The 27,439-nt window shown below is 40.7% G+C and overlaps 1 protein-coding gene across 1 annotated transcript in view; it reads right to left on the bottom strand.

Moving 5' to 3' along the window:
• Window positions 1-27,439, bottom strand: part of MAEA (macrophage erythroblast attacher, E3 ubiquitin ligase) — a 1,186,461-nt gene that overhangs the window by 566,479 nt on the left and 592,543 nt on the right. Inside the window, exon 6 of the mRNA XM_044062323.1 lies at window positions 25,936-26,012. Coding sequence (XP_043918258.1) covers window positions 25,936-26,012 — 77 coding nt within the window. The remainder of the gene's footprint in view (window positions 1-25,935; window positions 26,013-27,439) is intronic.

Here is a 27,439-nt window from a genome sequence, read left to right on the forward strand (position 1 = left end):
TGCCGTCCCATAGGTGTTTAATTACTCTTGCCATAGCTATATTTAAGTACTTCTAATTTGTAGTGTATTATTTTTGTTGGATCTTGCCTTCAATGTATAAGGCATCCATACCATAAGGCAGGGTATTTAATTTAAACACTGCCTTTGTCCATTATGAGGTCAGGGGTATGTCCTGGGTTAAATTTCCTATCTTCCGTCCATTGGTTCAAATTACTCTTAAATAGGGTCATGGAGGCTTTTTTTTAATTATATGGGGAGTCTGTTCCATAGTAGTGGTATGTTCTGGGATATGCACCTTTCCCTCCAGACTGCTCTGTTTATGCTGCAGAAGAGTTTTTATCTTTGGACCAGGTATTTCTAATACCATTTGGAGTGAGGATGTGCAATAGGTCCATTAGTGCTGGGTCTTTGGATGACTTATCCACACATAGGTAATCTTAGTAGTCTGTATGAGAAAGAGTATATCATTACGACTTGAGATGGTCCATGTAGGTCAAATGCCTTAGGCTCGCTATTGTTTTTTGCAAGGAGCCTCTCTGGATGCTCCATTTGTTGCAAATGTCCAGACAGGTACATACCAAAGGGGCCACTGTACTGTATGAACTAAAAAATTGCAGGCAATGACACTTACAAATACTCCACCCATTCCTCCACTGCTATCAGCTTTGAAGATTCTGGATATTCCACATGTACGTGTTTCCTAGTATTTTTGAGGGACTGAGAAACCTCAATGTTCTCCCACTGAAAACACTGGCGCATTCTGGAAATAGCCTCAGAGAAAGAGAAACCAAAGATGGAGAATCAGATATGGTGCTTTCCTCGGATTCTGAAATAAAAATCTGCAGAAAAACCTCTGGATCTGTCCCCTCAAAGAGGCATCCCTCTTTCTTTTACCAGAACCACCTTATAAGAAGGATCAACAGCCTGAATTAAAGGCCAAGCCAAATCCAGTAAACTACTTTTAGCTAGAGAAATTTGTGGAAAAGTAGATTTCTTTTTGATAGGAAAAATTAGGCCAACAGTGCTTCTAATGGCACAAACAGCTCCCACAGGGACGTGCACAACATTCTGACTGAGCGGTGAAGTCTTCTGTTCCTTCTTTCACGACCGACAAGAGTGACTCTCCCTTGCCACTGAAAGGATCCCAACACCCATAGAGGGTGTGGCTAATCCTTGGTCCATAGTGGTGGTAGATGCTACACCAGAGGGATCCGGGGTAAAAGAGGAGTGGTCTGAGCAACCAGTTGTAACCATAGCAAAGTCACTCACCTGCAGCTGAGGCGAATTACTAGCCTGCTGTGGTGGCAAAGGCTGTTTGCTGAACTTTTTTCTGTCTGGAAGGACAGACCGTGAGACCACTAGTTTGTTCCATGGTCAAGCCAAACATGGTGCCTCTTTCCCAGGAAAAAGCAGAAGCATAAGCCAGTAAAAATTTAACGCTGTTAAAATTTACTTTGTTTTTTCTCACAAAACCCCATAAAAATCCTTTTATTACACTCTGACAGCCCCCAAAAGTAAAATAAGCACAATTTCTACACAGAAAAAAAAAATGTTTTTCAACTACTTTAAACAATCCGTTAAAACACAAACTCTTAGATTAAAAATAGCTTTCTTAATCAGGAAAGTACATTTAAACAATACATTATGTGGAAATTATTTTTCCTGAAAGGGAACTTATCTGCCCAACAAAGGAACTGAACAAGCCAACTGTTAACCTCACAGGCAAGCATCTTCAGCAGCAGGAAAACTCTGAAGGCTTTGGTGCTCAAACCTGTGATTTTAGGCAGCTCAAGCTTGGTTTGAAAGCTTGGAATGTGCTCTGAAGCTTTTTAAGTTGTATGTCTGTTATGTCTTTGGTGGGATATAACCCATAGAACTAAGGCTATTGCAGCATCAATAACCAGTTCTGTTACTGGCCATATGAAACCATACTTACTAGTTATTGATGATCGTTCTCTAAGATAGTGCAAGCTCAGAGAACTAACCTCCTCTGTGAGACCACTGTGAAGTCTCATAGGGGACATGATGGGGACTTGGGTGAGGCAAGACACTTGAACACTGTCTGTCCTACTATTTTTAGAATTACTTTTTGGTCTCTGTTCATCAGTAATTATCAAGCCTCCATTTATTGTTGGATCACTCATCCTCCAGCTGCCACTGTCCTAGGACACTGGAAAAGACAGACATGAAAAAAGCAACAGACAGGCTTTACAGCCACCATCCATTATGATTTAAGTGGTTTTTATATCCTCCTTACGCAGCAACAGCCTGGTAAACAACAAAGTGGAATATTTGCTCTGCAAACTAGTACGTCTGCTTGCTTTTACAGACCTGCAATGCTCAGAAGTGTTATGCACACCTAGCCTTCCTAATGTAGGACTGGGATATTACAACTGCAAACAGACTTCAAGACCTCTTTCCCCTTATGAGGGGAAAGCTGGCAATGGCATCAATCCCTAACAAGCTTCTCCAGTAAAGAGGTTACTTATCAAATCCAAGTTACATGGGGGACAGTGAAGGCTGTTTTCCCCTTATCTTCTCAACTCTCAATCCTTCAAAATGCATCTGTTCAAATCTTCAGAGCATGAAACTATTCACTCAAGTACATAAACCATCATGCCATTAGTACTGAAAGGGAATACTCTTTCATGCATAAACACTACACCTATAAATCCAAAAATGTGCTTTTACAGCAGATAAGCCTCTACACCTCCCTCACTTTATTATTCTACCCAACTGATTACTGCAACTTTCAAAAAAAGAAATAAGCAGAAACAAATACTTGCTTCTTTTATGAGATACTAATACATGGACTAAACATAAAATACAAGCAGTCATCCTAAGGGTATTAATAAAATATGCAATCAGCAAACATACAAATGAAAACACAATGATCAGCATCCTAGTCTGAGATAAAACATAAGCAAATTAAGCTTATGCAACTAAAGGAAAACTGTGACATCCAAAAACATTTATGCATTAGTCAGCACTAAATGTCCCTCTCTGGCTGCGATATTGTGTCTGCTTCTTCTCTGGCTGCAGAAAAGACCTAGAGGAAGAGAAGAAAACTGCAGAAAGGGATCAGTGTGATCCTCTACGGTAGTCCACATCTATTTTGTACTTTTTCATGTCTTTGATAAGGTTCTGATAAGTATGCATGACATTGAACTCCCTCCAGATGGGGCATGCACAACAATGGGCAGCCTGAGCCATCTCATTCCATGTAAGCACATCCCACCAGCTGCTGCGCAACTCACATCATCATGGCAAGTCAAAGTTAAACTAGACAAGATGGAAACTCATTGAGGAAATTATCGTACATGGAAATGTAATTGCATGACTGTAGTCAATCGTCATCAAAACGAGTAAGACCAAGACCACTGGGCTAGAACAACTCAGCATTCAAAACCTTCCCAGGTACTCACTCATCTTTATCAACAATGCTCCATGCTTCCAAGTCTCCTGATCTGTGTGCAGACTGAAAACAAAGCAAAGAGAAAGAAACCATTCACTTAGAAGAGACATAAAAGACAACCACCTTCCTTGCAGAACTCATCCAACACAGGCGAGGTGAAGGAAGAGAGGATATGTTGACAAAGACAGACCATCATTATAGTAGGTACAGAACTTTAGTATCTGACATGATTAGACCCATATTCTTCAAAATCAGCAGGACAGAAACCCAAGTTCACCCTCCTGAGAGGAATCATGAAAATATACCTTGAACAACTGTGGTCTAAAAGGAAGACTGAAACTAAAGATCACATTAAAACCAAAACATAGCCAAACTGGAAGCAAAGCTCTCACCAGTCAAGACTGTGCTAGACAGTCAAGAGGAGAAGGCTAACACCTGCATTACACTTCTAGCAACTCATAGCCCTTCAAAACCCATACCATCAACACCCACACATAGCAACACTAAATCCACATATGCGGAAGCCCTTGACATTAATCTGCCCAAGCAACAAGGACCTCCGAAGCCGAAATGCAAGCAAACACCAGTCACAACCAAAGTGACACATAGCTCACAACACCAGTGTGCCACCCAACAACAGACCCTAAGGCAAGACAATGTACCCAACACTTTAGTCATAGGTGACGCTATAGTCAGGCACACTGATGTCCCACTCACCAGGCTGAACAAGGAGAAAATTACAGTCAGCTGCCTGTCGGATGCCAGGATCCGCCACATAACGCATGCACTCAAGTCACTCCACAACAAGTACAAATACGACTCTGTCATTGTCCATGCTGGAGTGAATGACTTGAGACGTACCTCCCTGGACTACATGAAAAGAGACATGGAAGAGCTCTTGGATCATGTGACCCAGGCAGGTATAACCCTAGCCCTAAGTAGCATCCTGCCTTCGCCCAGAATGATACCACAGCATAAGGACAAAATGATTGACTTCAACAATTGGCTAAGCTTCTGGTGTCATACAAAGGGGATCCAGTATTTGTCTGCCTGGGAAGACATGATCGGCAAACCACGATGCTTTGCCAGAGATGGTCTGCACCTGTCACACCTGGGATTCAGGTTACTGGCTAAAGCTCTTGCCACCCCTATAGTGCCTTTTTTAGGCAAGGTTCAAAGGATAAAACAGATACAAGCATGCAAAATCTGAAGGTAATGCTACTCAATGCTAGAAGTCTAAACCTCAAAATGCACACTCTCGAGGCACTCCTAAAAATGGAGAACATCGATATCTGTGCAGTGACTGAGATCTGGTTCAAGGCTCCAGAGAGTACCCCTGCAATACCAGGCTACAATTCTTACCACACTTTTCGGCCACAAAACCAAGACTGAAACACTAAAGGTGGAGGAGTGTCCATATTCACCAAGTATATTCACACCTCCAGGCTAGTTGTCCAACACAATGCATCTGAAATTCTCCAGGTGCAACTAACACTAGGTAAGACTGCAATCCAAATTGTAGCTTGCTACAGATCCCCACCATATTCACCAAGTATATTCACACCTCCAGGCTAGTTGTCCAACACAATGCATCTGAAATTCTCCAGGTGCAACTAACGCTAGGTAAGACTGCAATCCAAATTGTAGCTTGCTACAGATCCCCACCATACCCCAAGATTCTCACTACACCTTCCTAAACATACTGGAAAATATTAAGATACAACCAAACACCCTAATACTGGGTGATTTCAACTACCCTGCCATTAATTGGGAAAACTACTCGGGTACCAATTCCTTTTCCCAACGGTTCTTGGAATTTATAAATTCCAACGCCCTGGATCAACTAATCCATTGTCCCACCAGAGACTTCACTATCCTAGACCTGGTCATTACCAACATGGGAGACAGATGCTCTACACCAGTGGTCACCCCCTCATTGGTCAGGTCTGACCATAAGCAAATCACCCTTGACATCCACATCCCACCCCCACCCCCCAGTAAGGAAACCTCCTTAAAAAACTTCTCCAAAGCCAACTTCATGCTACTCAAGTCAGAAGTGACAAACGTCACAACACCCACGCAGATGGGATCTGGAAGTTCAACTGCAGAATCCTACACTAAGGCACTGTACAAGCACATCCACTCTTGCATGAATCGTGCCATCCCAAATAGAACCAAGATGATCTTCTCCAAAAAAAGGAAGCCAATCTGGTGGTCCCCTGCTATAAACAAACTATACAACAGAAGGAAGAAACTGTTGCAGAAAAGAGGAAAATCCCAGGATGCAAAAAACTCCCTCACCAGCCTCGGTAAGAAACTGAGATCCCTCATAAAATCATCAAAAGCTAGTTACGAAAATAAAATTGCCAAAGATTCCAAAGACAACCACAAGGCATTCTATAGTTATGTCAAGAATCTAAATGGCATTGCTCAGATCTGCTTTGAGCTACAACAGAATGGCATTAAATATACTGATCCCAAGGATATTGCCAATATCCTGGCAGATCGATTTAGTGCCAACTTCATCCCCCTCTCCCCCCATCTCAATACCAAAAGATTGCCAAATTCCAATAATCACAGCCACACAGGTAGAAACAGTACTCTCCAAAGCTAAAAATACAGCATTCATGGGACCAGATGACATCCCAGGCTGTGTACTACATGAACTACAAAATGAACTGGCACCCCACCTAAGTGTCCTGTTTAATCATAGCCTCACCTCAGGCTTCGTGCCCACCGAGTGACGCACAGCAACAGTTATCCCGCTCCACAAGGGAGGATCCGCCTTGAATCCCGGGAACTACCGTCCCATCAGTCTGACAAGCCTGATCTGCAAGAGCATGGAACCCATTATCATGGAACTTATAAACAAAGACATTAGCAACCTTCAAACACTGGACCACACCCAGTTTGGGTTTGTGAAGGGCCGATCTTGTCTCCTGAATCTGAATGACTTCTTCAAATCAGTCTCCAGAGCTGTGGACGAGGGTAAGGCGGTCCACACCACCTATCTGGACCTCGCCAAGGCCTTCGACACCATCCCCCACTCTGGAATCATAGATAAACTTACTAAGCTGGGCATAAATCCCTACATCACTCGATGGGGTGCCAACTGGCTTACTGACAGAACCCAGACTGTAAAAGTAGCAGACTCCGAATCCAGCTCTAGATAAGTGAAGTACCTCAGGGTTCAGTCCTGGGACCACTCTTGTTTGGCATCTACTTCTCTGAAGTACAAGCCAACACTAAGGGACTCTGGCTAACAAAGTTTGCAGATGACTGCAAACTGGGAGCTATTATAGAATCCCCAAATGATGTGGATATTCTACAAAAGGGCCTTACAGAAAAAGATGCCTGGTGCCAGAGCCATGGGCGCAAGCTTAATGCCAAGAAATGTATAGTTATCCCCTTTGGAAAAAAACATGTACCCATAAACTACCACATAGGTGGCAGGACACTAAACATCGAAAGTGTGATGAGAGACATAGGGACATAAGTGGACAGTGGTCTCACTTTCGATAACCACATAGCCACAACAGTCAGGAAATCCTTCTATGTGGCACAACTCATCACTAGGGGCTTTTCTTCCAGAAAAAAAGAGGTCATTGTCCCACTGTACTCATCCCTCATTAGACATTATAGAGTATAATGTCCCATTTGGTATGTACCTCACAAGACATCTGCAACAGCTGGAAAGGCCACAGAAATACCTCACTAAAAGAATCACAGGCCTAAAGCAGATGCCATATGCTGACAGTCTAAAAAAACTCCAGCTATACTCTGTGGCATATCGTCTACTCAGAAGCGATCTCTTCTTAACATACAAAGCCATGTCAAACCCTGAGCTGTTGGACATGCTCCACTTAAAGAAATCCCAATCCCTCAGAGCCACACGCTCTAGGGATCTAAACCTTATCACAATGAACAAAACATGCTGGAGGGATAGGTTCCTGACCCAGAGACTCCCCATACTCTGGAATAGACTGCTCATACATGTCAAGCAGAGCGCCTCATTGGCCCTCTTCAAAAGGAACCTTGATGATTGGATGGGAGATAGGAAATTCACCCCGGGCATCATGTCAGTCGACCTGCTAGACAGGGGCCCAGAGAAGTAAATATTGTGGGAAGAAATTTCCAGGGAATTGTTATGGCTAGGCTTGCATAGGCCTTAGGGCCGATAGTCTAGTACCAAACTATGAACCTATGAACATCCAGCTAGTAGTGCCTTGTCAAAGGATTCAAAGAAGCCTGTGCTGCAGTTGCATAAATATTGACCAAGAATGTGTTTTTGGAAAAAGGCTTGTGAAGCAGCCACTACTTTGGCTGAGTGCACCACAGGCAATTAATGGTTGCGTTTTCTACAGCAAAATTCAATGTAGTATAAAAACCACCTAGACAAAGTGATGTTATACTTTATAGAATCCCAAGTGCTGGAAGTGTAAGGAAAAAATGAGAATCCTCACCAACTTGATTTTGTTAGATTTGTGCAGAACTTCATTTTAAGAAAGAAACAAAAACTGAACATTTTCACAAAATAATTTTGTTTTGTTTGCACAGAATCTCGAAAGTTTATGCATACCTATGCAATGAAATTATATATATATATATATATATATATATATATATATATATATATATTTGCCTCTAGTGCAGTAACTTGGAAAGAATACAGGAAAATTAACTGGCTGATTCAAATTTATCTATGTGACTACTTTGGACATGAAACTAGGGTTTGTCCAGAAGGCTGCTCTATATATGGAAGAGCAGGTAAGGGAAGCTGAATGCACAAGACCTGTCAGTTCTGAAATTCTACTTATAGGAAAGACTGCCATGAGAGAGAGTTTTCTATGGCTGATCTGCTTTTGACACTGGTTCAAAAGGAGGCAGCATTAGTTTTCCCAGTATAAAATACAAACCCTGAGGTGGGAACTAGAACCTTGAATGAAGTCTAATTGGATATGTCCCAAAATTTTAAGGAAGCAAGGAAAAAAGGAATTATGAAAACCTTGATGCAAATTAGAAATAGCAGGAAGATGGGCCTTAACAGATACCCCCCTTTCAACTTCTGCTTCACTGCACCTGTGGTCATGTCCCCTCCCGGAGATGAGATGAGACCAAATGAAAGAACAGGAAAATGAAATATTACTGGTTTCTATCCAGCAGCAAAGAAACTTCCTTTGTCAAACCAGATCCCCCTGCCAACCAACACTGACATCTACTGGAACAAGCTCTGGTACCTGCACCTTAACTAGCATTGTAGAAATGTGCTCTGTGATAGAAGCCGATGAGGAAACCATTGGAAAGGACGGTGAAGCTGAAGAGTCCTTATCTTCTCTAAAGTCAAAAAGGAAAAGTATGAGACTTATCTTCATCTGCACCTACAGAACAATCAATTTTTGTTAAAGCTAATATTGACTACAGGAAGATGACAAAGTGACTAAAATGAGACTGAAAAGATCCGACAGACACAGAAGATGAAGGCTTAAAGGATGCAAATCCTGATTAACTCCATTTCAAAGACAAAGATGAAATGATATCCTGCTTGAAAAATCCAGTTAGGTGACTTACTATTTGGGAACAGGAGACTCTCTCTTCATTTTCCCACATTTAGGGAAGTTTTTCCTCAAGCTTTGCTCTTAGGTTTAGCAACTGAACAGATAGCTGCATTCTTGAATCACAGGAAACTAAAATGCTCATTCTGAGTGTTAGAAAAATATGTATTAATGTGTGTATGCTTAATGCCAAATTAATAATCAAGTGTTTTTAATATGCTTTTCATTCTATTTTTCATGCACTGTGTTATATACAAATTGAGTTTCATATGTGACTGAAAAAAGAAGCTTTTCTAAAATTGCAGCATGCTTACTGAAGCTTGTAAGTTGCCCTCTGACATAGTAACTGCTAGCACAGCAATATTCTTGTTTATGCCTTGTGGAAATGTACTTGAGAAGCAGGTGTTTATCTGCTAGGTCAGAAGCATATGAATGAACAATACTCTATATTATAAATGTAATGACTTTAGACAAACAGCCTTGTTCAGAGGATGGGAACCTCTGTAGCTGCAGTAGTTTGGAGATAAGGTAGACAAAGGATTATTAGAGAAATGAACTGCTAGCATTGTGCTTGATTTATCCATAGTATCTTGAATGTAACATAACAAGTATCTAACTGAAAGTAACCAAGGCCATGTTGGTTTCCTCAGGAAGTTTCACACAAAAATTGTTTAAATCAGCAGAAATTCATGGGAAAGATGGTCAGCAGATGATGATGAAAAGGTGGTAAATCTGTTACGTCAGCATGGTAGGACAGGATTAATTTGATAACCTATAAAAATGAATGCATTTCCTGTTTCTGGTTAGACAAACTCTGTATTAGCACGTTTTTGTCTCCTTGCTGCAAGATTAAAGTACCTTAACCTGAACCTACCGTGTTTTGATCATTTTTAAAGTATATTTTTCCTTTGACAGATTGGTCCTTTGAGCCGGAAACGTATCTCTCGCTCTAGGCCTAGGTCAGAATTGGGCCCTGTAGCATGCATCCGTACGGAGAAGAGGCCAAATCGGCTCTTCTGTTTTGAAAGACCTCTGACTGAATTGTCGTTCGAAAGAGGCCAGCCACCGTTTCTGATCTGGGATTGGAGGACGAGTCAACGATCCGGTGGATCAACTCAAGGAGGGTCAGGTAAGGAGGAATTTACCTTATTTCTGTTTTAAGATCAGGGACTATGTACAGAACTGTTTTTGTCAGGTAAATTTGCTTATGCAGATTAGAGACAGAAAAAGGGGTTACTCTTCTTTGTCATAGATCAGGGAAACAGAATAGGTAGACAGTTATTCTAGATAAACTGTGAAAAGGTATAGATTTGTGGTACCACGTGATAGGAAGGGTTACGTAACAATTTACAACTTAGCTAAGACACCAATAGGAAATCAGTGCACAAAAAGTTCCCGGGACATGCCCCTAACTGAAGACGCGAAGTATATGCAATTACAGCGTGCCGATAATGTTAAATATTACACCAAATGGGTCGATAAGTATAAATTCGAGGGTAATTTAGATAAACTTGCACTTATCAAACTTGTAAAACAGTTAAAAATAGACGCGAAAGGTCAATTGAAATAGCAGAGAGACAATTAGGAGTCCCTCAGGCGCATAGGTGGCTTGAGGAAGCAAATCGTAGGGAGCAGAGAATTAAAAATTCAAAGACAATTTTCTTAAAGAAGACAATAACTTGGTCATAGCAACGTCCCCTCTTTCGCCCCCTCCACTTCCGTTACCAGAATATGAAGCAAGTGGACGAGCTGATCCACCTCCGCTATACCCAGCAGTCCCTGCAAAAGCACAAACGTCTGTCAGGGATCCTATCAAGACTAGGTCTCGAACACGCGACTTGAGGAGGGAGATCGAATTAAATGAATTAAATAGAGCATCACAGGCTATGAGTGAAGAAGAGATGTGTCCGCTCATAGAAATATCGAATCCTCAGGCAGGACAAGATCAGACTCTTTTGGTTTATAGACCGTGGACACCGGAAGATGTCCGGAAAGCCACGGAAGGTATTCCCCACCCAAAAGTGAATTTTAGAAAATTTTTAGAAGACTTACAGGGCATGAGATTAAGTTACCATTTAAATGGAGAGGAAGTAGAAAAAGTAGTTAAACAAATTGTGGGTCCAGATTGGCACATGATCAGTGGCGACTGGAATCCTCGTGACGCACAACTTAGACCACTCCCACATACTAATGCAGAACTGGATGGCAGAGTAAAAGGTCTGACAGACCGAATCTCTGAAAAGTGGAAGCCTAGGGCTGATTGGACTTGCATTAATCAATGCATTCAACAGGAAGGTGAAACAGTTGATAGATATTATGCTAGACTGTTAAGAGTGTTTTAATAATCACTGCGGAATGCAGATATCAGAAAACCAGACACATGATTCCTCATATGAACAACAGTTAAAGAACACATTCTTGAAGGGTAGTATAACTCCCATTAGTAGCTTTATTACGAAGCATATGGTAGATCATCGAACAAGTAGATTACAGCCATTACTTGAGTATGCTAGACATGCAGAAAGACATTTTAATAGTAAAAAGAAAAAGAAAACTAAGTATTTTCGGCAGAAGATGGGTCAGAAGTATTTGTAGTACAAACTGGGAAAAAGGGTAAGAAAAATACCCAGGGAAATAAACAATCTGACAAACGATCAGAAGATTTCGAGGAAAGAAAGAAAAAGGGTGAGTGTTTTAAGTGCGGGAAAAAAGGACATTTAGCGAGGGATTGCAGGTTAAACAAGAAGGCAACTACAGAAAATGAGGATGAGGAATGACTATATGATAGTCAGGAATCATTAGAAGAGAGTGAGCAGGGAAAGGTAAGTGTAAATGTGATAGAAGGAGAAGAGGATGTGACACAAGGGGTAGAGGATGTATATGAATACGCAGACATAGAAGAAAATTAAATTTTAGACCTAGCTCTTTCGAGCTTAGAACTTTACTTAGCAGACACAAAACCGGAAGTGACGCTTCTGGTAGAGGGGAGGGAAGTTAAATTTTTGTGTGACTCAGGGGCTTCACGAACACTGATACACCCTTCCAAGCTACCAGAAGATACAGAATCACCAGATTATATACTAGTGAAAGCAGCTAATGGACAGCTGTATCGGGAGCCACTCTCCTGTGACATAACAATAATAGACCCCATTTCAGGGATGACTCAGAAAAGTAAAATTGTAGTTTCTGCAAAATGCCCAGTAAATCTTTTGGGTAGAGATTTGATGCAGATATTTGGCATAGCCGTAGTTCCAACCATGCAGGGTATGGAAGCACAGCTGCAAATGGACACTTTTGTAGTGCGACCGGAGGGTGAAATGTATTATTGGTACAGCTAGGACTTGGTTACGACTGGTCCGGGGGCAGTAACCGAAGAACTGATGAACGTAGACATCAGCAAGTTTCCCTCCCTCGACACTGACAAACAGCATTTGTTGCATTGTACTCTATATTACTGTAATAGACCAGGACCTGATAAAGATTATGAACAAGAGTTGTTTCAGAACCATGCAAACAGGCCAGTATTGCGAAACTTGTACTGGGATACAGAAGGGAACAGTGTAGCAAGCTGTTCATTGCCCCAGGAATTTTTAGCACTTTACAAATCTAATCGACTGCCACATGTTAGTTTGACTAAGAGCAAAAGTTTAAAATGGGCAGACTTAGGTGAAAAAGTCACAAGGTGGGAAAAGCAGACAGAATTAGAGCTCTCTGAACAGGGAGTACAGAAACAGAAATTGAATTGGATTACACAGACACACCCAGCTGTACACTCACAGGCTAGTGAGAATAGCTGAGTGTTACTCTTATTGGAAGAAGAGGAAAAAGCCTTGAGAGACATACCAGATATTCTCTGGTCAGCAGGGAAATCAGATGTAGGATTAATACGAACAGCAGGACCAGTTACCATAACGCCAAAGTCAGCATTTAGGCCCCAGAAAAGACAGTATCCCTTGAGAAAGGATGCAGAGGTAGGAATCAAGCCTATCATAGCAGCCTTACTTAAGGAAGGAGTCTTAATAGAATCTCCTGATTCACCATGTAATACACCTTTATTTCCTGTAAAGAAAGCAAACTGGGAATGGCGTATGGTCCAAGACTTACAAGCTGTAAATAATGCAGTTATACCCAGGGCACCAACAGTGCCAGATCCACACACCGTACTGAATGATTTAAAGCCGGAACAAAAATATTTTTCAGTGGTAGACATTAGTAATGCTTTCTTCTCGATACCGATACACCCTGACAGCCAATATTGGTTTGCACTGACATTTCAGGGAAAGCGGTACACATATACCAGATTACCACAGGGATATTGTGAAAGTCCAACAATATTTGCACAGGAAATGGCAAGCAACCTGGCAGGATTTATCCCACCGAAAGGTAGTCAGATTCTACTTTATGTAGATGACATTCTGCTGGCAGCCCCAACCCAGCAAGAATGCAAGGAGGACACGATAGCTTTATTACGATTTTTAGCTACTCAAGGTCACAAAGTAAACAAAGACAAGTTACAGCTTTGGAGAAAACAAGTTAAGTACTTGGGATATGTAATTTCCAAAGAAGGTAGAATATTAGACGAAGACAGAAAAACAGCAAATTTACAAGCACCTAGACCAACTACCAAGAAGGAAATGATGTCCTTCCTGGGAACTACTAATTTTTGTCGGAGTTGGATACCAAACTATGCTTTGGAATCTGCTCCACTGGCCGATTTAATATTTAAAAAGCCGACGGCAGCACAAGATTTATTACAATGGACACCTGAAGCAGAAGCAGATTTCTGTAAGTTGAAACAATTGATAGCATCATCCTTAGTTTTAGGATTACCAAACTATAACAAGCAATTTATCCAAACTGTAGATTGTAAGCAAGGTTATATGACATCAGTATTGACACAGCAACATGGGGACAAACAACGCCCCATAGCTTACTATTCATCACAGTTAGACCCAGTGGCGTGATCCTTGCCCCACTGTGTACAAGCAGTAGTTGCAGCTGCAATGGCAGTGCAGGCTTCAGCCTTAGTAGTGTTATTCCACCCTCTCACATTGAGAGTGCCTCATGCAGTTGCAATTATTTTACTGCAAGAAAAAGTGGCATATCTTTCTCCAGCTAGGCATCTTTCCTGTATGACCATACTGTTGAGCCAACCTCATATGACAATTGAATGATGCAAAACTTTGAATCCGTCAACTTTGCTTCCAACCCCTGCAGATGGCAAACCACACTGCTGCCTGCAGGAGATTGAACAAAAAACATTACCTAGACAAGACCTTACGGATGTTCCCTTGGATGATGCCGAAGTGACATGCTATGTGGACAGCTCGTGCAGGAGGGGTCCTACAGGACAGAACCTAGTGGGGTATGCAGTAGTTTCTGATACTGAAACTTTAGAAGCAAAATCTTTACCACACAACTTATCTGCACAAGCAGCAGAATTGATTGCCTTAACAAGGGCATGTTCCTTAGCAAAAGGTAAGAAAGTGAACATTTATACTGACAGTATGCTTTTTCTACTGTACATGTTTTTGCGCAACAGTGGAAAAATAGAGGAATGATAACATCTACTGGTAAACAGATTAATCATGCGCAACTTATTTTAGATTTGTTAGATTCAATTCAGTTACCTAAAAAAGTAGCTATTTGCAAATGTGTAGCTCATACGAAACAACAGGATAGAATTTCAAAAGGTAATGCACGGGTTGATACAGCTGCAAAGCAGGCAGCCTCAGCCACAGAAACTTTTCTTCTGAGTAAGGAATTACAACCCTCAGAGATTTTAGATTTAGAAATGTTAAAAACAATGCAGACACTTACTACAAATATTGAGAAACAAAAGTGGATAAAACGAGGAGCAATCCTCGAAAAGGGACTGTACATCTCCAAGGAAAAGAAACCAATTTTGCCATCTAATCTGTTTAGATATGCAGCGTCGTTGAGCCATGGGCAGAGCCACGTCTCAACAGGGGGGATGGTACAGTTAGTGAATCGAGTGTTTACAACCTACGGGTTTACAAACAATACAAAAAATTTTTGTGCAGCATGCCATGTTTGTAACAAGCATCATGCACAAGGGGCGTTGAAGCCTAAGCGAGGGAATTTTCCTACACCACCATATCCGTTCCATACTATCTGTATGGATTTCATAGAATTGGATAAATGTGAGAATAAGAAATATTGCCTTGTTATTATAGACATGTTTTCCAAATGGGTAGAAACGTTTCCTACCAAAAATCCAGATGCAGCTACTGTTGCAAAGGTCCTCGTTAAAGAAATTATACCTAGATTTGGTAGACTGGAAAAGATTTATAGTGATAACAGGACACATTTCATGAACCAAACAATCCAACAACTCAGTCGTTATTTTGGGATATCGTTAAAGAACCACTGTGCGTACCACACTCAATCTGCAGGGCTAGTAGAGAGGCACAATGGGGTATTGAAGAATAAGCTTAGGAAGTTGATAGAAGAGACACAGAAAAACTGGGTGCACTGTTTGCCTTTAGCACTTTTGAGCATGAGAACTGTTCCAAATGTAAAGGGATTAACTCCTTTTGAAACTTTGTTTGGGAGGGCATATTATACACCTCAGTGGAAACCTCTCATGTCTACAGAGCAGGAGGCTGATAGTTCACTTGCAGGATATATGGGGCGATTTTTGAACAACAAACTTTTGCAGTTAAATTCTGTTTCAGATAAAGAGCAATTGAAATCGAAAGCACCAGTAGCCCCAGGCACCTGGGTCTGGGTGAAGATTGTGAAATGGAAGAATTGGAGTTCTCTGAAGTGGGAAGGTCCATACCAGGTACTACTGTCGACACCCACTGCAGTCAAGATCGCAGAGCGAGCTTCCTAGATTCATTTGACGCACTGTAAACTGGTTAAAGACTTTGAACTGGACAAAAACTTTGTTACTGTTGCACAACAAGAACAAAATGACCAGATACAGAGTGAGTAGAGACATTAAGCAACCTCAGAAAACTTGTATGATTGTTTTTATTGCAATATTGATCACATTGTTCTTTTTGCTGTGGCCGTTCTTTTTTCCTGCCACAAAGGTTGAACTGATTAGACGTAATGAACCAAATATAGACTGGCATCTGAACTTTAACACTTATCAGGCAATTACATGTGTGTAAGCAGAGACTTTTAATGTTTCGAACTGCTGGGTCTGTACGGCCATACCAACAGCATACGGGGGTTTATTAATGACCGCTATCCCCCTAGGGGTCAATGAGACATGGGAAAATCAGGTTTTTGACACAGTTGCTATTAAAGCACAAGATAAGGTAGCACTGTATTTGCCTGTGACACAAAAAGGAATTGTATGTTTTTATAAAAATGACTCCATCCAAGTTGGATGGAGTAAATGCAATGTTACAGTACAGTATAAATGTTATAGAAAACCAAATGATTTGAGTGGATCTTGTAGTACAGATTCTGACTCATTTCTGAAATCTATGCATAAAACTCTTGATCAGGTACAGCACAATCCTGTACTTTTCAAACAGTTATCAGTAATAGATAGGAAAATGTTTCATGCAGGGCAGTCATTTCGTAACAAAGTAATGACTAGGGTAGAGGATTGTTATTTTGTATGTGGTAAAAAGGCATATAAATGGTTACCTGAGAATTGGTCTGCCAGTTGTTTTTTGGGATACCTGGTTCCGGCCATCCGACACACTGCAGATTTGCCTCAGGGGAGTATTTGAAATACTCGAGACGTAACCAAAAAGACTGTTAAGAAACCTGAGAATCCAGTGGGACGAATCGAAGCAGGGTGGAAAGACCATCGTAATGTGGGAACCAAGCTTGTGCACATGGACTTGAGTGATGCTGTTATACCCTGGGCAGGTATATCACCCATGTATGGCGGAGTCAAATCAATATGGGAGCTGCGAAAACTGTCCAAACTTCTCGAAATAATGAGTAATGCGACTTTTTCTGCCCTTGAACTGATAACTGATGAACTGAATTCCATGAGAACTGTAGTGCTTCAAAACCGAATGGCTCTTGACTTCACCCTAGCGGCGAGAGGTGGAACTTGCGCTTTAATCAAAGAAGAGTGCTGTGCGTTCATTCCTGACCATCAGCATGAGATGAACGACCATCTCGAGGTGATTCAGCAAGTGTCGGCCATGACCAAACCAGGCCCAAACCCTCTGACAGAGTTTTTTCAGAATGCCTTCGGGGGGTGGGGCTCCATTTTTTGAACATATTGATTCCTATTGGGGTAGGATTACTCCTAACAGGAGTTTGTATTTGTTGAGGAATCCCCTGCATGAAGAAATTAAAGAATTCATAAATATATCCGTATCTGAGACTATGTATCAAAGTACTGAATTTGAAGGGCTGCTAGAATGCGAGACACTTTCATAAAAGTTTAAACTGAATGACTTTCTTAACTGCAAACCCTGAATGGAAGAGGTTAGGAAAAGAAGCAAGCTGTTTATCCTTTTTTGAAAATAGAATAAAAAGTATTAACAGGAGGGAGATGAAAAATATGTATTAATGTGTGTATGCTTAATGCCAAATCAATAATCAAGTGTTTTTAATATGCTTTTCATTCTATTTTTCATGCACTGTGTTATATACAAATTGAGTTTCATATGAGACTGAAAAAAGATGCTTTTCTAAAACTGCAGCATGCTTACTGAAACTTGCAAGTTGCCCTCTGACCTAGTAACTGCTAGCACAGCAATATTCTTGTTTATGCCTTGTGGAAATGTACTTGAGAAGCAGGTGTTTATCTGCTAGGTCAGAAGCATATGAATGAACAATACTCTATATTATAAATGTAATGACTTTAGACAAACAGCCTTGTTCAGAGGATGGGAACCTCTGCAGCTGCAGTAGTTTAGAGATAAGGTAGGCAAGAAATGAACTGCTAGCATTGTGCTTGATTTAGCCATAGTATCTTGAATGTAACATAACAAGTATCTAACTGAAAGTAACCAAGGCCATGTTGTTTTCCTCAGGAAGTTTCACACAAAAATTGTTTAAATCAGCAGAAATTCATGGGAAAGATGGTCAGCAGATGATGATGAAAAGGTGGTAATCTGTTACATCAGCATGGTAGGACAGGATTAATTTGATAACCTATAAAAATGAATGCATTTCCTGTTTCTGGTTAGACAAACTCTGTATTAGCACGTTTTTGTCTCCTTGCTGCAAGATTAAAGTGCCTTAACCTGAACCTACCGTGTTTTGATCATTTTTAAAGTATATTTTTCCTTTGACACTGGGTCACTCCTGTCATAGGGGAAAGGCCCTTTTAAAATCAACCTATGTTTTCTTTCAATGTGTGCTTTTGAAAAAGACTGGTCTAACTATGTCAGGTAAACTTTTTTTTCCCCCCACAGAATCCTTGAAACAAGAATCAGAGAGAGTATAGGGAGCTTTTCTATAGTGTGGTACACAAATGAAGACTGCATCCAGGACAGATGAGACTGCTAATTCAAGACCCCCCCCCCCCCCCCGAGTCCCAGAATGGCAGAGGAAAACACCTGCACACCAACCTATCCAAAGTCTTGAACTGCTTACCCAGTGGCAAAACTAAAGTATGCTGTAGTCTTAGATACCAAATACTGGACCAAAGGCATCATAATCTACTCTATAATGTATGGTATGGATGGACACTATTTTTTCAGGGGTTCAGTGAAGGCATCAGCCTTCTTAGGAGCTGAAGGATCAGATTGCCAGTTCCTTCATGCTACAATCACAGCATCCTTAAGAGCAGACTCAGACAGATGACCATCTGAAAACAGCAGCTAAGCCACTAATGAGAAGAAAGCAATAGAGATGCATTCAATTCTAAAGGCAAACTCATCAGTATGAGCATCTCACCAAAGAAAGAGGTAGATGCCCTCATTATTCTTATCAGTCTTAAAGATAAGAACCTCAAGTACCCAAGGAATCTCTCCCAAGTGTATTTAGACACAGAAGAAGACACCTTCCTTGAGCTAGATTTAACATTAGTTTGTGTCTCAGGTATGAGATGAAAGGCAGGTGTGGACTGAGGGTCATGCAATATGCCACAAGCCAGGAAGAATGCACAAGCCACAAAAGATGCCTACTCATAGCAGACCTGCACAGCATTCTGTGCTACTGTCAAATTGAATTCCTTCAGGGTCAGATCCTACACCCATCAAGTGAAATCTCACAAGATGCCTCATCACTCATCTGTCCAACAATCTAAGTATGAATAACCACAGGCCCAGAAGGCATCTCCTCAGCTCTCACCAGGACAGGAGGAACCTGGGAAGGAGAAAAAGGTACTCTATGCCCACGTTCACTAAGGACTCAAGGACCTACACTGCATAAACAGACCAGTAATACACATGCTGCAACACTGGATGGGTAGAAGTGGCACCCTGGAATCAGCCTCAAATGTGGCAGCAACAGAGTGCCACCTCCATTTCAACAACCAATAACTGGCACATGGTTGAAGCATCACTATTCAAGAGACATATCACAGACTGTGAAAGGACACAGCCTTCCTTTCTCTCAGGTGACGGACTTGACACAGAGTTTGAAGCATGCCATTCTCATGCTCCCATACCTTACCATATTACTTGGATTCATGACTGGGATGATGCTGGAAATACAGGTTACCAGTCTGAGCTGGCTACATTTCCGGTGCTGCCATCTTATGACTAGATGATTAGGCCACAAGCTTTTGACACTACCTTCTGCTGTAGCTGGGTTAACTTGAGGACATCTATAACTTTCTTTCAAATTACACCTTTTCCAGACAGTAGTTACACAAAAATGTGTGGTAATTTGAACAGAGGAACACTAAGGTTCTGACTAGTTTTTTGACAATGAATATGGGAACTTTCTTTTGATAAATGTCAGGACTGAGATCCTAAATGTGCAAATGGAAGAAAAAATACTGGGGAGTATGGGGCTGAGTGTGCCCTTCAGATATCTGGAAATGTGCAATGCTGGGAGACAACTGACACGTTTATAGGCATATCATTAGAATGTATGAGTTTCTGTAGACCAATGGTTCTCAGAAAAGTCTTATCTGTTACTTACAAATGACTCTCTCCAAGTAAGATCATCACTAACAAATAATTAAAGTGAAAAGATTAGCTAATAATTTACAGGCACCTCACTGTCTTGGAACATAATGCATCACTGTCTTAGGATTTTGCAATACAGAAAAACACTGCTGGGAGTGTCTTCTGATACTACTGATCTGATGGCACACTACACTACCAAAATGGCATCTGTCCATAGCATCAAAGGTGGAGAGGGTAACAAAGTTCAGATGAAAGTGGACGAGTCACAGGATGCAACATATTTTTTTTTATGCAAAATTAAAAACTAATCTCACGAACAGCATGTTCATAATAAACACAGACATAGTCATACCAAGTATTAGATGTCGTAGACAAACTACTACACCTTCGATAAGCACCATTAGCTTCAATATTAAAACTCAGTATTTTCTGGAAAACAATGGACCTAAAATCACTACACCAGTGCATTAAGCAGCTACGCCCAAACAAACTGATGGGACCATAACTGAAGTAAATATCCGAAGAAAAAAAAAAAGAGAGAGAAAAACAGCTTCACAGCAGCAAGTTAAAGAAGTTTAATAACTGTCATATACCAAGACGAAAGCTTTCAAAGTCCTTCATCAGTGTTACAAAATTACTTCCACATGTATAAAATTTATATTATCCAAAAGACATCACATGACACAACCCAACCTATAAAAACATAATTCATTTTCATTAAATCCTGTTATAAAATTTTAAAATCACATACATATATTTTCATTTCCATAAAAAAATATACTTAAAATCTATAACAAACATATATATTTATCAAGATATTATACACTGCTGTCTATGTTTTAAAATTGGTGTAAGAGAAACTTCTTTATTAATTCCTTGTGGAGAGTCTGCATAATCATCATCATCATCTTTCGGCTTTTCCCGTTAGGGGTCGCCACAGCGGATCATCTCTTTCCATTTCTTCCTATCCTCTGCATCTTGCTCTGTCACACCAACCGCCTGCATGTCTTCCCTCACCACGTCCATAAACCTTATCTTAGGCCTTCCTCTTTTCCTCTTACCTGGCAGCTCCATCCTTAGCATCTTTTTCCCAATATACCCATCATCCCTCCTCAGCACATGTCCAAACCAACACAATCTCGTCTCTTGCTTTTTCTCCAAACTGTCCAACATGAGCTGACCCTCTAATATACAGATTCCTAATCCTATCCATTCTAGTCACACAGAGTGCAAATCTTAACATCTTTAACTCTGCCACATCCAACTTTGACTCCTGCCTTTTTGTCAATGCCACTTTCTCCAACCCATATAACATAGCTGGTCTCACTACTGTCTTGTAGACCCTTCTCTTTCACTCTTACTGGTACCCGTCTGTCACAAATCACTCCTGACACTCTTCTCCACCCATTCCACCCTGCCTGTACTCTCTTCTTCACCTCTCTTCCACATTCACCATTACTCTGAACTGTTGATCCCAAGTACTTAAACTCGTCCACCTTTACCAACTCTACTCCCTGCATCCTCACAATTCCTCTACCCTCCCTCTCATTTACACACATATATTCTGTCTTAGCCCTGCTGACCTTCACTCCTCTGCTCTCTAGAGCATATCTCCACCTCTCCAGAGTCTCCTCAACCTGATTCCTACTCTCACTACAGATCACAATGTCATCTGCAAACATCACAGTCCACGGGGCCTCCTGTCTGATCTCATCTGTCAACCTGTCCTTCACCACTGCAAATAAGGAAGGACTCAGAGCTGATCCTTGATGTAATCCCACCTCCACCTTAAACGGATCTGTCACTCCCACTGCAGTCCTCACCACTGTCACACTACCCTTGTACATATCCTGTACCACTCTTACATACTTCTCTGCCGCTCCAGACTTCCTCATACAATACCACAACTCTTCTCTAGGCACCCTGTCATAGGCTTTCTCCAAGTCTACAAAGACACAATGCATCTCCTTCTGACCTTCTCTGTATTTCTCCAATAACACTCTCATAGCAAACATTGCATCTGTAGTGCTCTTTCCTGGCATGAAACCATACTGCTGATCACTAATCATCACCTCCCTTCTTAACCTAGCTTCTACTACTCTCTCCCATAACTTCAAGCTGTGACTGATCAATTTTATCCCTCTGTAGTTACTGCAACTCTGCACATCACCCTTATTCTTAAAGATAGGTACCAAAACACTTTCTCCACTCCTCAGGCATCCTCTGACTTTCCAAAATTTCATTAAATAATCTAGTTAAAAATTCCACTGCCATTTCTCCTAAGCACCTCCATGCTTCCGTTGGGATGTCATCTGGGCCAACAGCCTTTCTTCATCCTCTTCATAGCTGTCCTTACTTCCTCCTTGCTAATCTGTTTCACTTCCTGATTCACTATCCCCACATCATCCAACCTTCTCTCTCTCTCATTCTCTTCATTCATCAGCCTCTCAAAATACTCTTTCCATCTACTCAACACACTCTCCTCCTCTTGTGAGTACCTTTCCCTCACTACCCTTTATCACCCTTACTTGCTGCACATCTTTCCCAGCTCTGTCCCTCTGTCTAGCCAATCGGTACAGGTCCTTTTCTCCCTCTTTAGTGTCCAATCTCTTATGCAGCTCTCCATACGCCTTATCCTTAGCTTTCGCCACCTCTCTCTTTGCCATGCGCCTCATCTCTTTATACTCATAAAATGATGTACATGATTTGCATGTAGCTAAATAAACCACTAGTGATGTATTACATGTTGCTAAACATTTGAAGTAAAGCTTTTTCATAGTTATAGGGTGAGTAAAAACATTGCAAGAGCAAATATCAGAACAACAAGAACAATTAGCTGCTGTCAGTTAGTTGCATCTGAGAGGTGTACAAAGGCATCAGAGGTATGTCTGTATGCAGTGACAGAGAGTGTTGTCTTGGTATCAGGGTACCATCATCATTATTGCATGTTCAGAAGTGTTCATATTTGTTAGTAGGGCGTGTTTCAAAGGATATTAGTTATGGCGTTATGCTGTTTTCCTTGATTTTAGTTAGTTGAAGTGAGTCAAAGAGGAGTTTGTCACTGAAGAATGCCCTTGGCTCCTTCTTGATGGAAGTGAGTGAGATGTCCTTGTGTGATGGGTTTAGGTCCCATGCAAATTTTTGAGCTGGTGATTGAGTGGTTGAGAAGATGTTGGGGTCTGTTGTCAGTGTTGGGCATCTTGATGGTTCTTTGAATATGTCTGCTAGAGGAACATAGTTCCAATTATTTAGTATATCTGTGTCTGTATCTGCTAGCTGAGTGCCACAATCCAGTACAAATATTGCCTGTGATGCTGAATTGTGGCTGAGCCAGGGTCCACTGTCTGCCAAGGTCATTCTGCATAGGGGGTATGAAGTGCCTCCCTACCACTTGACTGTGGTGCATGTGGTGTTGTTTGTCCTTTGGCCCTCTTGTTTATGTTTTGAATTTTTGGATTGGTTTGATTTCCTGTCCAAGTCTTTTTATTTCTGATTACCTTGCAGCATGTGGTGGTGGTCCCCCCATCCTCCGTCGTCTTTGCTGATGGCATGGTCTGCTTTGTGCCCCCATCGTTTAGGTGTGGGGCCTGCTTGTTGTGATGGTCTGACCTGGGCATTGATCTGAAGGCCTGTTTTTAATGCGGAGAGCAGGCTCTGGTTGTAGACTAACTGTGTCTTTATACCATAAATGGAATTCTTTAGATTTTTAGTGTTAGGACTGTGGGGACCATAAATTCTTTAGGGGATAACTGTATGTTCAATCATGTAGTCTGGCAAATGGGACCAAGATTATGCATGATGCCATGAAGCCCAAGGCCTGCACCAAAGAAAGCATTTGTGCAGATGCATCCATGAAGGACATCAACTGAAACATGAAAATGTACCTTTCCTATCAGAAGTGGAAGATGTTTTCTTATTTAAAGAAAAATCCTTGTAGCATAAATGTTGCTTAAGATTGCTACAATTCTTGTATGTAAAAAGGGGTTTCTCCAGAACAATATGGTTAAGACAGGGTAAAGCTCTTAATATACCCCAATTTCGTCTTATAATATCCTCAATTGGCTTACTACTACTACTATATGTTATGATATATCTCAAGTGTCCAGACGCATCATTATTTCGTTCCCTGCTGGATATATACCCACCATTTGAAAAATATGGTTGAACTTCATTCCATCTCTGCCCCATCACTTCCTCTCTACGGTTGGTTAAATGGGTCACATCATACCCTCTCTCAGTAAATTCATGAGTCATGTCCATCATCTGCCTAGTACATATATTATCATCAGTATTGAGTCTATTAACTCTCATATATTGACTCTTTACAACCCTCTTAAAAACATGTCCAGCATGCATACTCTTTCTATGCATATAATTTGTTAGTATGCACCTCTTTTATATATGCTGGTATTTATATGTTGCCCTTTCAGTTGGATTCTACCATCCAAATAATTTATATCCATCCTAGAAAATGTTATTTCAAAGCTCACAACATTTGTTGTTTGGTTCAAATAACATACAAAATTAAGTACATCTTCATTACAATGCCACACAATAAAGACATCATCTACAAAACGCTTGTAGAAAAGAGTGTTAGATCGATACATATTCTTATTTTCATTAAAGACAAAGGCATCTTCCCAATTTCCAAGAGTACGGTTAGCATATGTACTGGCCTCTGGACTACCCATAGCTATACCCAGTTGTTGATGGTACATCTGTCTGAAGAGAAACATTGTTCTCCAAGGTTATCACCAGTAATTCAGAAAAAGTTTCAACCTGTCTAGCTGTAAAATTACTACATTTACGTAAGATCTGTCTTACACTATTTACTCCATATATATATGATGACATATACTAGGAGTAGTAAGCAAATTGAGGATATTAAGAAATTGGGGTATATTAAGAGCTTTACCCGGCCTTAACCATATTGTTCAGGAAAAAAAACTTTTTACATAAAAGAATTGTAGTAGCAATCTTAAGCAACGTTTATGCTACAAGGATTTTTCTTTAAATAAGAAAATATCTTGAACTTCTAATAGGAAAGGTACATTTTCATGTTTCAATTGTTCTTGTTGTTCTGATATTTGCTATTCCAATGTTTTTACCCACTCTGTAACTATGAAAAAGTTTTACTTTAAATGTTTAGCAACATGCAATACATCATTAGTAGTTTATTTAGCTACATGCAAATCATGTACATCATTTTATGTGGGAAAGTCTACCCGAAAACTTAAAAATAGAATTATTGAGCATAAATCAGGCATCAGGAGAGGTGTACTGACAAATGCATTGGCGAAGCATACAAATGATAATGGAAAAGCACATAGCTTTTTATTTAGGGTTATAGAGGTTATGGAACCCAGTCTGAGAAGGGGTGACATTAACACGAAGCTTGAAACTAAGGAATATGACTGGATTATTCGTCTTCATGCACACTCTCCACCAGGAATTAATAAACAAGTTTCTCTTAAACCAACTTTAAAACTTAGCAATGTATAAGATCTTGATAAATATGTTTCTTATAGATTTTAAGTATATATTTTTATGGAAAGGAAAATATATGCATGTGATTTTAAAATTTTATAACAGGATTTAATGAAAATTAACTGTTTTGATAGGTTGGGTTGTGTCATGTGATGTCTTTTGGATGATGTAAATTGTATACACGTGGAAGTAACTTTGTAACACTGATGAAGGACTTTGTCCGAAAGCTTTGGTCTTGCTATAGGACACTTATTAAACTTCTTTAACTTGGTGTTGTGAAGCTGTTTTCTTTCTTTGGATATTTGCTGATTTACAAGCTTCACTTTATCGCAGTGGTGTTTGTTTTCTTTGAATATAACTGAAGTCAAGGAGCTCAGTCTGAAGTTATTAAAAGAACAGAAGTGCAATATTTTGAAACACAAGGATGTTAATATCAAATGATACTTCATACCTGACAGCATCCAGTCTTTTGTTCTGACGGATGAGTTCTATAAATTCTTGAATCCGCAGGCTGAATTCCAGACAACTCTGCATGGATAGAAAGGTAGACTGCCTTTAAATCGTGAATGCATTGGGTAATCAAGGTTTTGTATTAAAAAGATAAAAAAATATTGCCAATTGGAATTACAATTGCACTTCATACTTTCTTATAAATTGGTCAACATGTACAAAAGCTACTTATGTGTGCCCAAGTAAAGCACTGGTACTCTCTCAGGATACCTTGTTGTTCAATAAAATTAAAGAACATATTTGAGGAGATGGTGAGGGTTTTTACTTATGCAATTATTCTCTTATCTCTGTGTCCATATTCAATAAAGATATCCACACCTCCAGGCTAGTTGCTCAGCATTAACGCATCTGAGATTATCCAAGTGCAACTAACTCTGGGCAAGAATGCAATCCAAATTGTAGGTTGCTACAGATCCCCCACCATGCCCCAAGATTCCCACTCCTCATTTCTTGATATAATGGAAAATTAGGGTACAACCCAACACCCTAATAATGGGCGATTTCAACTACCCCACCATTAACTGGGAAAAATACTCATGTACCAACACTTTTGCTCAACGTTTTCTGGAATTCATAAATTCCAAAGCCTTGGATCAACTTATCCACACCCTGACCAGGGGCAACAATATCCTAGACCTGGTCATTACCATCATGGGCGACCGGTGTTCCACACCAGAGGTCAATTCCTCATTTGTCAGATCTGACCACAAGCTAATCACCCTAGACATCCATATCCCACCCCTCCCATTAGTGAAACCACCGTAAAAAATTTCTCCAAAGCCAACTTCACGACATCCATGCAGACTGACAATAGAGGTATGACTGCTGAATCCTACACACAAATGCACTTTATAAGCACTTACACGAGTGCATGGATTGTGCTATCCCTAAAGTACAGTTTTGTACCTACCATAAATGTAGATGTTCGAGTGGTTATGCTGCTGCAGTCATCACACTTGGGTTATCCTGCCATCAGGCGGTCCCGCAATCGGCCTGAATTCCAAAGCCTTGGTCCGGCGTCAGTTGTCGTCACTTCTTCCCTGACGTCAGTGCGGCAGAGGTATAAAAGAGGCAGCCAACGCCATTTTCTTCAGTTTTTCTTGCCCCAGATGGCAGGTGCCCCAAACTAAGAAGGCAAAATAAGAAGCTTGCAAAACATACCTTTGTGCAAAACAATGGTACTAGTTGTAAGCAAATACACCATATAGACATGCATCCCAAAGGTTGAAGTACATGGAGGTATAAGAAAAGCATCGTTAGGTAGAGGGGATGGAGGGAGGGTAACCTGGACTGCAGCAGCATAACCACTCAAACATCTACATTTATGGTAGGTACAAAACTGTACTATGTTCATCGTGCTATGCTGCTGCAGTCATCACACTTGGGTAGAGTCCCAAAGCTATAGTTGGGTGGTAGGAGCTAAACTGGGTTAGGTGCAGCTAAGA

The sequence above is a fragment of the Protopterus annectens genome, chromosome 2.part1 (assembly GCF_019279795.1).
Source record: "Protopterus annectens isolate FY-2018-M chromosome 2.part1, PAN1.0, whole genome shotgun sequence".
Taxonomy (NCBI): domain Eukaryota; kingdom Metazoa; phylum Chordata; order Ceratodontiformes; family Protopteridae; genus Protopterus; species Protopterus annectens.